The sequence below is a fragment of the Pieris napi genome, chromosome 15 (assembly GCF_905475465.1).
Source record: "Pieris napi chromosome 15, ilPieNapi1.2, whole genome shotgun sequence".
In the NCBI taxonomy this organism is placed as follows: domain Eukaryota; kingdom Metazoa; phylum Arthropoda; class Insecta; order Lepidoptera; family Pieridae; genus Pieris; species Pieris napi.
The window spans coordinates 10575841-10592762 of record NC_062248.1 but is presented as its reverse complement, the minus strand read 5'-3'; the positions used below and the strand labels follow the sequence as shown (position 1 = coordinate 10592762).

Genomic DNA, 16922 nt, shown 5'->3' with positions numbered 1-16922 from the left:
GAGTAATTTGATAAGTTTTAAAGATTCAAACAATTGTTTGCAATAGACTCAACAACTATCTTCAATAGGTACAAGAATAAATTAACAAATTTTAACGTTTAAAAATTAATAAAATGTACAATGAATGATTTTTGATTAATTTCAGATTTCGTCTTTAGCCCAAATTTGCCTAGACCCGTACTACCGGACAATCGATGGATTCCGGATATTAATAGAGAAGGAATGGCTGGCCTTAGGCCATAAGTTTCAACAGAGATTAAACTTGGGAGCCACACCTCAGCAGGGATTCACTCCGACGTTCCTCATGTTCCTGGATGCTGTACATCAGGTATTTTGATTCGATTATATTTTTATGTTAGAAAAATCCTCCTTTTCACTTAATTATGTATATTTTATTATATTTCTCTACGCAACGAAGTGTTATTAACTAAAAACGCTATTAATATATATAAATGTATATTTCAGCTGCAAAAACAATTTCCCCTGGCATTCGAGTTCAACGATTACTACCTCCGTTTCGTGGCGTATCACAGCGTGTCTTGTCGATTTCGGACCTTCCTCTTCGATAATGAAGCTCAAAGAGCGGAGATCGGACTTTCGCCTGATGAAAGGAGACCAGATGTTGGCAGGCTGGTGAGTCTTTTTAATTATAGGAAAGGAAAACAATCCGGCGGTGCTTCAGTGCGTAGGCCTCAGGGTGCCTGATTACGTTAGGACTTTGGTGGCGACAAGAACACAATGTATGCAAATAATTAAGGAACTACATTTATTATAGGTATATTAACTAAAACTGGCGGCATCAACACATTTACACTTTGTGCTTGTGTAGTGTCTGTGAATAAGCGCGAGACGTGATGTCAAACTGAAATACAATCACAAATACATCATGAATAGACTGTCCGTCGTGTATGAGTGGACTAAAATGTATAGCATGGCAAAAAAATCATATTTTGAAACATACTTTATGTGAAATTGCATTAGTGTGACTACTGTGAACCCGCCAGCTTTCGATAACCGACTTATAACAGTAATCTTTAATTATTATCCGTTGAATGAAGTTACAAAAGGTTTGCTCGTGTGAGTTCCTATACTGTAAGAAATAAGTTTTTGAAGTTATACTTCTTTTAACGTATTAGGAAAAAATGATGAGAGTAAATTTTTACGATGCGCGCCCATCACAAGAAACCGACACTCGAACACAGTCACAAAAAACTGACACCCTGAAGGTAGCTATAGTCAAGATTTTAGTTTTTGAAGTTATACTTCTTTAGGCGCGTTATGAAAAATTTATGAGAGTGAAATGTTACGATGCGCGCGCACCTGTGACACAAAATTGGGAGTGTGATTATAGCGTGCGCGAGCGAGATAGGAATAAGACAATCTACAAGTAAAAAGAAATAGAATATGCATGAAGTTCGTATGCCAAGAATTTTGAATGACCATAATGACATTTGTCATTTACCTTTTAAACAAATAAAGGAGTTTTAATTATTTTTTCAAAGAAATTTATTAATTTTATATTGTGCAATACTGCCAAAGCTACAACATACATCTTAGTGTTTGGTAGAGTTGTTCTAAATATATAATAATATATACTTTTAACTAAATAGAATTTATGTTACACTTAATGTAAGAGAAACATAATAAATAATTATTTATTTAATTTTTCAAATAAACTGAACTTAATTGACTATCATTATAGAGAGATATAAAAGGAGTCATTACTCCTTTTTCAGTCTTTGATTATTTAATTGTAATTAATTATTTGCATGCAATCAAAAACTATTTTTAATAATGCCAAAGAAGTATAACTTCTTAAGCGCGTACATAAGTACACGCACCCTTTATTTTGAAGTTATACTTCTTTTGGCGCGTTAGGGAAAAATGATGAAAGTAATTTTTTTCTATTGTTAGTGTTGTTTTTTCTACAAACGTAAAAGGCGAAAGATAAAAATTTTGAAAATATTTTTATCTTGTTACGCCAAAGAAGTATAACTTCTAACGCGTGTACGTAAGTACACACACGTTTTTTTTATGCACATTAGGAATTACTAGTTAAGATTAATAAAAGTACGCACGGTAAACACAAAGTTGTTCATTAGCGTACACAAATACGCACCCGTAAAGAACTTACATTTAGATTTTTATCACTACTAATATTTAATTAATAATTTATATTTGAATTACCTTAAGGTAATGGAAACCAGCAGCGGCGGGGCTGAAGGTGGCAACGGAGACGACGAGAGCCGAGGCGGTCTGGGCGTGTTCGAGTACATCGACAGGCTTCATCAGAGATCGCCCATATTCTTCAATCTGCTCTATGCACCGGACTTGGATAATCCGGTTAGCCATAGCTTTTTATTCAATTTCAGACATAGATTTATCACTTGAAGCATCTATATACACACTGGAATATCCGTAACCCTCTAATTGGGCAAGGGATAGACACATTTTTGCGCCTGTTTTAGTTTCAATTAAAACATACGACGGCATGTGTCAGGCACAGGAGGCTGATCAGCTACTTGCCTATTAGATTGACGAATGATCATGACACATATACAGAATATCAAAAATATTTTTTTTAAGGAGCCGCGAACGTCCTCTAGGTAAGATGGTGTAAACGTGAAAGCAAACGTCACAAGTTTTTGACATGTTAATTATAATTTTTAATATACTCAAATACATATATTTTTCAATGAACGGTCTCCGACGAAATTTAATTCTAAGAAATGATATTATATATACAAGCATACTACGTCATCATCGACTAATCTGTAGCCGTTTGGTGTCACATGAATCGCGTATAAAAACAATATTAAATAAATAATAATTTAAATAAAACATTTCTTTTTCATATTCAAACTATTAATAACTTATATAATTTTTTACATTATTCTTAATTAATATTTATTAAAATTTATTTTTTGTTTTTTAGTTTAGTTTTCTTTATAAAGCGTGTGTTCTAGTTTTTTTAAACTATTATTTATTTTTTATTTTTAGTTAATTTTTTTCATTTTTTTTTCGGATTATTGCATTGTCATCGACCTTTGACAGGTGCGCAAAGTTTGAATTAAATCTGTCCGTTAAAAGTGGGTCAAAATTGAGTCCGAAGGAGTCGGTTACATACATACATACATACATACTTACAGGTGAAGCTAATATAAAGCGTGTAAAAATTATACACTTGAAAGAGAAAAATGTCCTCCCAGGTGTTGCGTCCTGTCACCGCTGTCTCCCGGCTGGAGGTTTGGGATTACTATGTGACCGAGGAGTTGTCTCACGGAGCGCCTTACGAACCTGATCTTTGGCCCACAGACCCAGAGCCAAAAGCCAGTAGGAGACTTGTTACGGCCGGGTATGATAATTATTACCTATTAAAGATGGCCGTCGATTGGCAGTGTTCGTGTATTGGATATTAATAATAAATAAATTTTGCAGCAATGACAGTATATCTCGATGTATGCCGGACGCATTTAGCGGTCTCTTGGAGAGACTGAGACAGCTGGAGTTGGAGCTGGGTCACTTACCTCAGAAGTGGAGAGTCAGATGGGAACAGCTGGAGCTACCTAATACACTAGAGTTGCAGGTGACTTTTTAGCCTTTTATTTTGCTGGCAAATTTTTTTGTTTTTTTTTTATTTTACTGTTCATTACTACTAAGTTTTATATTATATTACGTAGTATACGCTTGTACCATTTATATTTTATGCCAGTTCCCGAAATATTATTGAAATCATATTATACTGATGTTTTTCTTTGTTAATTGCAGCGGGTTTCGTCGATGTGCAGCGGCGTAGTCCGCGTGGCAGCGGCCGCAGCTCACCGTCGAGGGACTCTGGAAGTGCTGGTGCGAGGAAGACTGGCAGCCGCCCCGACGGCCGCCGCTCCTCATCACAGGTTCGCCCCAGCGCCAGCCGCGGCCCCGGCCAGGTGTGATCACTGTGCTGACTTGTTGTGGGGACCCTTGGAGGTAAGTCTTTTAAGTCGTAGCCATCCCAAAATTGTTCAATGTTTGATGTAAATTTTAAGAAAATATTTCATTTCTTTACTACGCAGAGTAGGTATTAACTTCTAATTTATCGAAAACAGTTATTTGTCCTGTAATAATAACAGTTGATGCTAAGCTAAACAAACTATAAAAAAACTATATGTACGTATACGTTCCAGACGGGCGTCCGGTGCGTAGACTGCGGCGCCGCGTGTCACGAGAGATGCGCGGAGTCCTTCGCCTTGCCTTGCACCAAGTATAAGGCTCCGCCGCAGCCCGACAGAGACGCCAAGATGCCGCTCGCTAACAGTATGATACACTTTTTAATTTCTTTGGATTGTTTGAACTCTGAAATAAATGTTTGTTGCAAATGACAATATAAATGTAAATAATGGTTTATCGTGACTGATTCTTAAAGAAGAAAATTTTCTAAATTACCCTCTGTGTGTATTAATTGTATTTGTGTATTGTGTGTTATTTGTATATTGTGTGCACAATTTTGCCAAGAAAACTACCTTTTTAATAGTCACGTGACCACTAAATTTTACAGGCGTAGGAACCCTTCAATCGAGTTCCCAGCAGTATTACGAGCAGTTCTCATCGAACGTAGCAGAGAACAGGACCCACGAAGGTCACCTCTACAAGAGAGGGGCTCTCCTCAAGGGCTGGAAACAAAGGTTATATATATTTCGTCTGTTTGTCCGTCGCAGCCTTTTTATTTAGACTACTAGGCTACACAGTTACATTATAAATATAAAATATTTTTGAAATATAGCTCATTTTCAAAAACCAAACAAAACTCTTTTTTATTTTTTTCTAGAGAAAAATGATTTTGATGATGAAAGGCACTGTTTTTTCTGTCTATAAATTTAATCATTTATGTTATTTTATAAATCGTCTTCTTAAATGTGTACGTAAAATGCGTGTCTTAAAAATACAAACGCATGCGTTGACGTATTTGCGTTTGTTCTCACACTAATATAAGTGCGTGCTCCTACTTCACTAGTAGATCTAGTAGAGAAAGCACGGTTATTTATTTTTTTTATTATAATTAATTGCTTTAACAAGATTTTGAAAGATCTTGTAAATCCTTGGCGATTAAAAGAGTGTAAGAGAGTTTAGTACCAGTTCTTGTTCTTGTCCTTTAAGAACTGGCAGTAAATGTAAACTCTGTTCCTATGCTTGTTCAATAAAAAAATATTTATTTCAGATGGTTCGTGTTGGACTCTATAAAACACCAATTGCGATATTACGACGCGATGGAGGATTCTCATTGTAAAGGATTTATTGGTGAGTTGGATTTATTGAAAATAGTATTTAGCGGAGTTTATCCCCAGTCGCCCACATAGCAATATATGTTGCTAAGTTGCAACATATAATTTAAAATTATTATTTAAATTTATTTTGATATTTATATTTAATAATTACAGACAAAATTAAAAATAATTAAAAGCTCTTTCTGAATAACAAAAATATGTTAAAGTAAAAAATCAGCAACCAATTTGATTTTGTCCAGGCTCTACGATTGTCCTATGGAGCAGGACCAGCATGTTTCCAAGCATTCTTATCTTGACACACCCACATATACGTATGCTTTACTTTTAGTCATAGTATGTAGTCATCTTTTTGTCTATTTTCTATTCTCACAAAGATAGTCAATAATTGCAGCATGTCAACCTGTTAGCTGCAAATTTTATTAATTTAACTATACTATGCAATATCTATATAATTTCAGATTTAGCGGAAGTGATAGCGGTGTCCGGTGCGGCGCCTGCGCCCGGCCCACCTAAGAAATGTGACGATCGATCTTTCTTTGATGTTAGTATATTTTTTTTACTTTTTCAAACACTTTTTATAATCACATTAGTAAATCTTGTTTAGTCATAATAGGGTTCAAAGTAATAACTTATAAGGAATTATCAATTTAACCCAGTGACGTACTTCGTCTTTAAAAAAGCATTAATAAAATAATCTATGGAAGGTATTAAAAATAACAAAACAGGTATTTTGAAAAACTACTGGAAAGGTTTTTTCCTATTACAGTATTTCTGACTTGTATTGGTTACATTTGTTACTTGAATATATAATAAGAAAAGTAGATCTTTGCAAAGCCGGAACAGTCAGTAGTAGCAATAACAAAATTGCGGTATTTGCAAAGAGATATTATTAGTTTTTGACGTGATAACGTCTTTAAAATCGTTTTAGTCGGGTGACATGTTCAGAAACTTGTGTCACACCAAAACCTCACGAGCGCGATCGCAGGTATAACGAGAGAGAGACGGACCGATCTCCCGTCTCATCTCGAGCGCTGCCAGTCATTCCGTGAATGTATGAAGAAAAATGTATATCATAGTCGAATAAGTAAACATGTCATTTTACACCCGAAATTTATCATCAAAAGTGTGAATAAAACGATAGATGTAATTTAAAATTTGAAAAAATTGTTATCTTCTTAATTCCTTACTTCCCAAAAACTTATATCACCAATAAGACGTTATCACGTAAACATCTCGATCGTAAACCTACTTTACAAACAACCAATATTTTTTTTCTTCTAAAATTCCAGTTACGAACGAGCAGACGAACGTACAATTTCTGCGCGAGCGACGCGAATGCCGCTCAGGAGTGGATCGAGAAGCTGCAGGCCTGCCTACAGTGAAGTGTCATACGTCATGTGTCATATAATCTGTCAGCTGTCAAATCTGTCACACTGTGTCACAAAGGTTTTTCACGTGACTTTTCTCGTTATTTAGGCATTTCTCAGCATTTTATGTAAATTGTTTGATACCTTTTGAAAACCTCGTTTATTGTTATAGTTATTCATTGTTTTGTACTTTGAAAATGCAATTTTCACGTATTGCATTATCTGATATTTAAAATACGTTTATTTTGCTTTTGATAGAAGTACATAAAGATTCGTAATTTTTGACCGATGTTCTTGAATGAATAATTAAATACTTTATGAACATTAGACAGTTGAAGGGAAATTTTATATTCGTTTTTAAAAATGAATCTGTCAAAGGTAAAATAAATTGTTAACGCTAGTTGTCAACAAATATATTGTTATGTTGGAAATTTGTAAATATTTAATCCTAATTAATTGTTGTGTAAAGACTTCTGTTCCACTATTTACGTTTTAACTTAGATTTATTTTCTATATTTTCGTAAAAAGTATTTATGAGAATTCCAGTCGCATTGTGTAGTGGTTTCTGGCCGAACTAACACTGTTTTATTTATATTAAAAATCTAATAAATATTTTCTTCCACCTAAGAGGGTACCTTTATTTAGATAATTTTTCTGTCTACCCTCAATTAAAAATATCTAATTTAGCGTTTAAAAATGACATTTTCGATGTTATTTATTTTAATAGGTACTTAATATTGAAATCAGAATATCTATTAAAGTAACAGGGTAAAAAACCTGCCAATTGATTTGTGCTTCAATCCTTCATATTTTAAAGGAGAACCTCGGTCTTAGATACGATTCCCGCCGTGTCCATTGGTACACTTAAAATTACGTATTTCATTGAACGCCATCCGTCAGTCTTAGTTCGGCCGGAGTGTATGTCGTACTGTGTAGGTTTCGAAGTGATATTTAAGGGATCTCCGCTGAATCCATCAATTATGGTTACTCATGTAAATATTTTGTGTTCACATATCAGTGAGGCCGGCGTGGCGTAAATCTCTTTAAGGAACGATGCTTGTGAGCTTATGCATTTAAAAAAGAATCGGGCAGAATTTACCCAAGTTCAGTCTAAAGCTAATTAATCCTGGACACAAATGTGTTTTAATAAAAAAATGCTTTGGATAAATGTTTTGCTGCGTCGGTATAGTGGGATATACCTATGTGCGAATTGCAATTCAACAGCATAAGGGGATTGGAGATATTCAAAATTAGCTTAAAACTATTATAATTTAAGTAGTTTTACACGAAAAACAAAATATTTTGGACTTTTATTGCATTGTCCCAATCCCTTGAATTACTAATTTACTGTTCTTTTTGCCATATTTTTCTTATTTGCGGAACAAATGTGATTTGGAGTTACTTGAGTGGGTATTCCAAAGCACATTTCGCCTGTTATTAACTTGATAACTGGACTAGATTCAACAAGTCAGAAATCAGGGTAAAATTCAGAGTCGAATCGTGCATTGATGTCGTCGGAATCTAAAATGTTTTTGACGTCATTGCGACCAACCTTTAGAATGCCCTAGACTTGTCACATCGGTGGACTGTAAATCCTTAGTTTGTTCCAAACAATGCATTGAAGATCTTATTACCCGCTTATCGATGTTCCCGTTGGCTTCATAGAAAAGTGGAAAAGAATATTTTTTTCAAAACCCATTTTGATGTATCGCTTGGCGCGTGACAGAATGTGTAACTGCGTACAATGGAAATAAAGAGATTTTGAAATATATGTTTTTCTTTTGAAGTTATACTTTTTTGGCGCGTTAGGGAAAAATGATGAGAGTAAATTTTTACGAAGCGCGTGCACACCGTCACAAAAAACCGACACCCTGAAGTTAGCTATAGTCAACATTTTTAGTTTTTTCTATTGTTAGTGTCGGTTTTTCAACAAACTTCTAACACGTGTACATAAGTACACATACGTTTTTTTTTGTTCAGTTGAAGTAGAAAGTCTAAATATGCGAACTTTTTATAGCTGAACCTTCTTTCATCGTAGTTGGGTTAGTTTCCTGCCTTAGAACTTAGTAAACGGTCCCTTAATTTTATTTTAAACTTAACATACACGAGGATTAAGTTTGTAAATATTCTTGGTAATATTAATATAATTTCGTTTTCACACCATAAAGCTTCGTTTAATAAACAAGCAAACCAGCGCTACAACATTTTTAGGTCTGGGCCTCAGATTTCTGTATATGTTTGATGATATAATAGGGAAGTAGGTGATCAGCCTCCTGCTGACACACGCCAACGACTTTTTGGATAAGGCAAGCCGGTTTCCTCACGATGTTTCCCTTCACCGTTCGAGTGAATGTTAAATGCGCACATAGAAAGAAAGTCCATTGGTGCACAGCCGGGGATTATATTTATTTCTTTATTGATAAGTAATCTAACATCTACCTATATCCATATTATGAAAGAAAACACTTAGACACAAAGCACATTACATTGATAAACAAAATATATGAAACAGAAAACATGTCTTTATAAATATCAGGATATTTTCAATAGAACGTCTTCAAATTCCCTATCTGGTCTGCTGTGGAAGAAGTTCGTTTGCAAATATCGTCTTCGTCCTCCTTGAATTCAACGTGTCCCCTGAAGCATGCCACTCGTATATCATCTTTCACGATAAATGCATCTACGGTGAACTCCCCATATATGGCAATATCTGGCAATTCACAATGGTCAAAGAAGAAGTCTTCTATTTTGTATGAACCCTGAAAACACAATATCTGTATTTTTACCCGAGACAAGCTATTCTATGTACCACAATTGCAATAATTTAAAATTTTGAAATAAAGGAGTTGTTAAAAGAAAAGAAGAAAAGAGTTCTTAGAAAAGTGTTGCAACGCCACCGCGACGTCGGTTTGTAGGGCTGAAATGCAGTTTTCTCAAAACCAGGTGTCCACAGCGTCTATGTTGCGATCTCAGTATTGAGAAACTCGTTCATGTAAGCTAACACTGCTTAAAAAAAAATATTAGAATTGTATCTGGCTAACACACAATCTTTTTTGTTGCCTTAACTCAAAATTTACTAAAAAAATTAAAAATATCTGAGTTTGTACCGCTTGGACAGGAAAACCTGGGGGATCCATTCCAGCCTTAGTAAACACTACCTTCGCGTTATTAGGAGCATACTTTTCAACAAACTTTTCTATATCATTATCTGCCATCACTTGAAATAGCTTGCTACCGCCGTCTGTCTTTTTGTAAAAATTGATTAGTACCTAAAATAAGGTTATATAATTACGTTAATAAAAAACTAAGATTCTTAATAAGCCACAGAAAGACTGATGAAGACATCAGATTATTGAATAAAATGTCATACGGAGTACGTTTAAGAAAAATAGTTGAAAACGCATTACAGCATGATTTTCTTAAAAAGTAAACAAACAAATTCAAATTACGATGCAGGCATATTACCATAAACACAAACCAAATAATGGTAAATACCCTAAAATATGTGTAAATTTATCAATAGCTTAACAAACAATAAAGTCGCGCTACTCCGAAACTTGTTAGTACATCAGTAGAAAAAACACACCCGAAGTTTTTTGGCATTATTTTAACCAGTATTTCACAATACAAAATACCCTTAAAATACTATGGGAACCATAAATATTCAGTCACTATCTAATTTTGTAACGTGTACTCCAGAATAAATTATTAACACAATAAACAACCTAAATTCATACAATCAATTTCTAACAAGTTGTAGGTACATTTCCAAATTCACTTAAGGTGTCCAAAGTATCTCCTATACAGCAACTACCTATCCTGTATTACCGGTAATTTCAAGAATTTTGGTTTTTAGCAAAACACCTGAATTCCTTTAAATTCCTTTCTAAGACCAAATACGATTTTAGTCCGAAACATAGTATTCTTTTTACGGAAACCAAATTATATACAGAAAATACACTCCACAACATCGCTGAACAAGCAGAAACTAACGTAAATATTATTAACGAGTGGTTCCAATATAACATATTAACTATCAATAATACTTAAACATGCTACGTTATATTTAATGTAATATATCTTTAACCATTAACGATGTGCCAATCGAGAAACAAAGTCACGTAAAATATGCGGGGCTAAATATTGAAAGTAAACTAACTGTGGTCGGTCGGTCCACATAAACTACATAAAAGAATAATTTATAACGCGTTGTGGATTACTATGTAATTTATCTCGCTACTTTCCAAGAAATCTACATCTACACTAGGATATAAAGCCCCATTTATGCTCTCTCATTGAAATACTGGGCAGTGCAGTAAAAACTAGGCTTGCTAACCAAGACTGGGCAAAATAAATTTGTAAAATCTTTATTCCACATTAATTATAAGTAGAACACAAACAGCAAGATGTGTGACACTGGTCTACTTAACATCCGATTTTTTTGAAGTTACGTTTAAGTTCTTTAGGCGCGTTATGAAAAATTTATGAGAGTGAAATTTTACGATGCGCGCGCACCGTGACACAAAATTAACAGGATGAAGTTGCCTACGGAAGATGCTACGGCATTGGTCATAATTTAAAAACAACATTCGAATAATAATTGAATTTATGTTACACTTAATGGAAGAGAATAATTATAAATATTTATTTATTTAATTTGTCAAATGTAAACTGAACTTTATTGACTATAATGACTCCTTTTCCAGTCTTTGATAAGTACACGCACCCTTTTTTTTAAATTATGTCTTTGTTCTCGTCTCTAAAGTCCTATCCACGCTAATCTAATTACGAAAAGACACATTTGGCCGACCACTAGGCGAGCAAACAACATTGTTTTGCCAAATATGAGCACAAATTACTGCAAGTGTGCTGACGTTTGAGGGAGCGCAACTATTTAACAGCATGACTGCTACGATTACAAGTGTCAACACTGTTGGTGCCTTTTAGATACGTTTGGCGCGCTTTTGTTTTTTAAAAGTTTCTTTGTCTTTCTTGTTTTTTTGCAGTTTTTGCGCACCACCACTATGTGAAACCAGCTGCCTACTGAAGTATTTCCTAACCAATTTGACTTTGGGCAACGCACTTGCGAGCCCTGTGGCAATGTAAGTATCCATGGGCGGCGGTATCACTTAACTTCAGAAAGAAAATGTCATATCCTCTACTGTAATTGTAAGTTTTGCAGATATTATTAGCTTACCCCAAAGGTATTCCCAACGGTTTCATATACATCCATGTCCAAGTCATATATGTCATGCGTACGATTCAATTTATGTTTGTCGATGGTTATGTTGCCTACCATTCGCGGTAATTCATCATTGCAGTCGAGAATTGTGTGTATGTACCAGAGACCCGAACCCTGATTTTCATAAAAAAAGCTAAATATCAAGCCTTTTGAATTTGTTATATGTAAAAATTAAATGGCTCTTACCAAATTTACAGAAGCTTTAGTAAAATATATAACGCAAAAAAGCGTTGTAACACGTATAAGCTTCAACATTTTCGAATAAATGATTTACAAGTCACTACATTATTTTTTATTTAAACATAATGAACACTCCCATAGTACATGTGATTGTATCTGTCGTTCGTGTTAAACGCAACGTATTGTTTAAATCAGGAAATAGATGAAAGGATTTCGATTTACTATCTGATAACTAGTCCATTGTACAATTTGAGGGCCAAACTGAACATTTATGAGAGGATGCAATTTTATTTATCTTAACCTCAAGTTTGTGGGGCTGGCGCATTGTCCCCCGGCCGCCATCTTGGAAAAAGGGGTGAAAACACGTTTTTGGCTATAACTACTAAACCATCCATCGTTCAAAAAAATTGTTAGGACATATTTTGTAGCAAATCGCTTTGCCTACAATTATGTCTGTGACTTGTGACTTTTTATTATAAAGCCAAAATTCAAAAGTAATAAGTAAAAAAGTGAAAAAAATCCGTTTTTCCTTAATAAATTTTTTCTTTTTTTCTTTCTACATGTGTAAGACATCATGGACCATTACAATCTAGCCTAACTTAAGACTAATAAGTAATTTAAGTCTAACCTAATTTACTAAAAAGGATTTTTATATATATAATTATAACTTTTTTCCTTTTGATTTTATCAAAAAAATACGTCAGAACAATTTTGTAGAGGATCTCTTTCTAAAGATTTTCCTCTATAATTTTTAATGAATTGCTAAATAAAACAACGAACATCATATTGTAACAATTTATTTTACCAATATTAATAATATATTAACATAAGTGGTCCGTCGCCACCCTCTCTGATAATAATATACAATGAATTTCTCAGTGGTCTCTGAACCTATAACAAATAAACCTACGACCGCGTCAAGTCAAGAATACGCTGCCTCAACTAGTGACTCGTTGCTACTTCACGATACAACAATAAAACGAGGTATAAAATAAAAGGAAAACATTAATACATTACATCTAAAGGCTCCCTTCGCTTCGTAAATACTTTTATATACAGGAAATAAATACACTACGAGACATGTACAGAACTATGCGTTAACGTACATTTTTGGCTTCTAGTCGTCGGTCGAACCGAACATTTCTCTAAACCGAAGCGCCGAGAGGCCGTCTTCAAACCCTTAAACCCGCTCTACAATTTAAAATTTTTGGTTTCCGTGTACATAACCTCGAAAAATACCCTTGGCCGTTCAAACTCCGTATAAAAAGAGTAAAAAACGTTTAGGTGCACGTTAGATTTAAAAAATCGCGGTTAAAACGACGTCAAAACACACGCGTATATCACTCGTTAAGCCAGTTTAGAGCCATTTATACCTTATAAAAATCGTAATTAAATACTTGCATTGATTCTACACCCAAATCTACTATTCAATTGGATTTTAAATTAAAATCAAAATCTCATACACCTTCAGCGCAATCCAATTTCTATTTAGATATAACAAAATCTATAGGATATGTTAAGTATATATGTTGCAATACGGGGCGTTGCCCCACTGGCTTTACGTAATAGGCCGGGTAGTGCCCCACTCGGCCATTCTTTCGCCCCTTGCACCATCCCTGTTCATCTTCGTCTGCTATTTTTTTTTTTCAAATTCAGTTTTTTTGGCAACATTTTACAATCATTTATTTAGCTTATAGCTTGCTTACGCGTTGTCAGACAAAAAAAATTCAAATGAATTGCAAAATTGTTTAAACTAAACATTTCTTTGAGATTTGAGTTTACACATACATCTATAGTTTATACATACTAATAAATTATAGATGTTTTTAGATGCTTTTCTTAAAATTTCATATGACTTTAATTATTTGTTTTTGAAGTTGTCGAAGACTGATTTTCACCACCTTATTAATTTGTCAAACATAAGATATTTGATTCACATTGAATGGGTTAGGCGTAGGAGACTTTGAATCTAATTCCCCAACACACGTCTGCTATTTAAAGAATTTCTAAAGTCGATAAATCGTCAATTATACCACAACGTAACAAATACCTTTGCTATTTCCGCTAATCGATTTAAATATAATTTACTAATTTACAACGCTTCGATAAGTATTGAATAGTAAATATAAACTTTAATACACAATACAAAGAGTCGGTTACGTCATTTTACAAAGTCGAGTGACGTTACACTACGTCCAGATTTAGTCTCGCGAAAATGTCACGAAATTTAACTTTTGTAATCAATCTTATTACAATGGAATACAATTGTATTACCCAAAACTGTTTTACAATTAAATATTTATTTAACTTAAAAATATATTAAAATGACCTCCTTCAGGATTCTATGTGGTATTAAATAATTCGCGGCATTTTCACAAGTATATAGTTGCGCAGTTAGGGTAAGGGGCAATAGGGCGTTAATGCCCCACTGGCTCCACGTAATTGGCGGGGTAGAGCCCAACTCGGCCATCCTTTCGCCCCTTGCACCATCCCTGTTCATCTTCGTCTTCTAGTTTTTCGAATAAGTCACCTGGAAAGAGTAAAATAAAGTTAAATATTTAAAATATTAAGCTTTGCATAAATTTTATCGCGGGCTTTGAACGAGGCGACCGAATCAAGAAATTCCGTAACGCAAATAAAATCCTAACACACGATGACGTAATATAGGTGCGGCCAATACGCGTTAGAGCGGGACAGAAAGCATACTGCATCCCACGTCGGTCTGGCGTGAATGGTGACGTAGCGCAGGTGCGTTAGAGTGGGACAGAACGCATACTGCGTATTCACATCTCTCTGACGAGATCGCTGACGTAGCGTAAGCGCGGCCGGTGCAGCCGGTACGCGTTATAGTGAGACAGACTATATAGGCGTGTTAGGCTGAGACTGGTAGAGTGGTAGATTTAATTAATATCAAAGAAAAAAGAATATAATTGCATAAGTTGATAAAAAATGCTATACAATAGCTTCGGCAGTCCCCGAGTGCCACACGTTCTTTTTGTTATTAATAACGTATATTTTGCTGAAAAGTTCAAAGTGAATCAAACCCTAAAGCAGCACTTACCTTGCCGGAAGCTAAGCTCGTCACTTTCAGCGCCAGTGTAGTCATACAAAGCTCGTACGGGCACACCTGGTTCACCTGTGTCCGTCAAAGGACCTCCAGACTCTTCCTCCCACTCTTCTTCTTCGAATGGATTATCTTGCCGGCTTGGCTCCTTCACGGGCGACGACTTGTTGGATTTTGGCGCTGATGCTGTACCGTTTCTGAAATTTAAGCATCTAATTAGTATTTTATATTCAGAAAACACCATCGCAACGGGCTTGCGACTTATCGCAAAAATAATAAGTGAACCGGCGTTATTTAGTTTTATTTACACTTAACATATACATAACATAAAAAAACATACAGTATGTTTATTATAATAATACAAAAAAGTAGTAGTTATGTGAATGCCTACGAACCATCTTATTATTATAGACCATCGATCTTAATATTGATAATTTCATATTGTATTCACGTAGCGTAAAGTTATAAATAAAAATTCAGTAAATTCAAAAATTGTAGGATATGGAAAAATGGAGTGCAGCAAAGATAGGTAATATATTTTCTATATATACAAAAACATGTTTAATGATCATTTTTAAATCTAATAGGCAACTAGGTGATCAGCCTCCAGTGCCTGACAAACGCAGTCGAGTTTTTGGGTCTAAGACATGTCGGTTTCCTAACGATGTTTTCCTTCCCCGTTCGAGCGAATGTTATGCGCACATATAAATAAAGGCCATTGGTGCACAGCCGGGGATCGAACCTACGACCTCAACCTGCTCTGCTCTATACAAAAACTAGAGATAAAATACCACTTAAAATATACATAACTGCCAATCGAACCCATCATTGACTTCACATATAGTATATCGTGAATGTTGCGCCCTGTCTGATCGTACCGCAAGGCGAACGGGTGCGTGAGACGTCGACGAACACGTGTAGATCTCCAAACGTTCAATACTAGGACACGGATCAGGATTAGGAATGGGAAAATGGGGAATGTTTAACGGTAGGCGAACTGTTGCGTTCGTGATTGGTCAAATAGACGTATGATGACGCATCACATAGCAACGCGTCATCAGACAAGATTCTGTTCACCAATCAGAATTAAACGAATAACACAGTGGTCACCCCTTTAATACTCTCCCCCCTCCCCCCCCCCCGGTTAATTTTTTACTGACTTTTTAAACCATCTATTTTAATTTTAGATCTTTATTATTCCGTTGTACGCCCTTGATTTGAGAACTAGCAGTAAATGTAAACTTAGAAGCATTTAATTTTTTTTGACGTTCATAAGTGTACATTGTGTTTAAATCTTTATAGACACAGAAATATGTCCAAATCCCGTTGGGCGTTGAAGTTGAGAGATTGTATACTTTTTTTCATAGACTCAATTTTCTCATAGACAATTTTTTCTTAGAATCAAATTTAAAAATACAAGAGGGATTTAAAATAAATTTAATTCTAGAACTATAAGCTAAAAACAAATGAAGGAATACTCACGTGACAGCGATCGGTGCACTGATAGATTTCTTGTCTATGGTATTATTGGCTGTGCTGTTCTGTGACGGCGCGTTATTCACTTGTACTACAGGCTCCGTGTGATTTGCCTTCACTTTGTTGTTTGTTATTGGCGGGAGTTCCTGTATCGATATTTCATAATTAGATATTGCGATATAAAAAATATCGATTTTGAGTTAATAATCGTGCCAATATGCATATCGTAAGCAACAATCATGCAACATTGATAAAAATAAACTATATAGATCGAAATGAGAATGACCCACGCTCCCAATATATTATATAAATTAATATATAAACATGCA

At 34.8% G+C, this 16922-nt stretch overlaps 2 protein-coding genes and 1 long non-coding RNA gene across 11 annotated transcripts in view; 1 reads left to right on the top strand and 2 right to left on the bottom strand.

Moving 5' to 3' along the window:
• LOC125056855 (myotubularin-related protein 13) overlaps positions 1–8398 on the top strand; it is a 96676-nt gene extending 88278 nt beyond the window's left edge. For all 3 annotated transcript variants that reach the window (XM_047660172.1, XM_047660171.1, XM_047660170.1), the window contains exons 30-40: positions 146–328; positions 466–633; positions 2194–2343; positions 3210–3355; positions 3439–3586; positions 3769–3969; positions 4167–4296; positions 4538–4664; positions 5198–5277; positions 5723–5805; positions 6554–8398. In XM_047660172.1, the coding sequence (XP_047516128.1) occupies positions 146–328; positions 466–633; positions 2194–2343; positions 3210–3355; positions 3439–3586; positions 3769–3969; positions 4167–4296; positions 4538–4664; positions 5198–5277; positions 5723–5805; positions 6554–6646 (1509 nt within the window). In that variant the 3' untranslated portion in view covers positions 6647–8398. The remainder of the gene's footprint in view (positions 1–145; positions 329–465; positions 634–2193; positions 2344–3209; positions 3356–3438; positions 3587–3768; positions 3970–4166; positions 4297–4537; positions 4665–5197; positions 5278–5722; positions 5806–6553) is intronic.
• Positions 8399–9102: 704 nt separating this feature from the next.
• LOC125056732 lies at positions 9103–12157 on the bottom strand. The gene is made up of 4 exons (XR_007118102.1): positions 12060–12157; positions 11829–11987; positions 9739–9900; positions 9103–9390 (listed from the first exon to the last, which is right to left on the bottom strand). It is a non-coding gene; the product is annotated as an uncharacterized LOC125056732 (long non-coding RNA).
• Positions 12158–12834: 677 nt separating this feature from the next.
• Positions 12835–16922, bottom strand: part of LOC125056977 (protein kinase C and casein kinase substrate in neurons protein 2) — a 100748-nt gene continuing 96660 nt past the window's right edge. For all 7 annotated transcript variants that reach the window (XM_047660371.1, XM_047660372.1, XM_047660369.1 and 4 more), the window contains 3 exons: positions 16600–16739; positions 15115–15314; positions 12835–14583 (listed from right to left, as the gene is read on the bottom strand). In XM_047660371.1, coding sequence (XP_047516327.1) covers positions 14471–14583; positions 15115–15314; positions 16600–16739 — 453 coding nt within the window. In that variant the 3' untranslated portion in view covers positions 12835–14470. The remainder of the gene's footprint in view (positions 14584–15114; positions 15315–16599; positions 16740–16922) is intronic.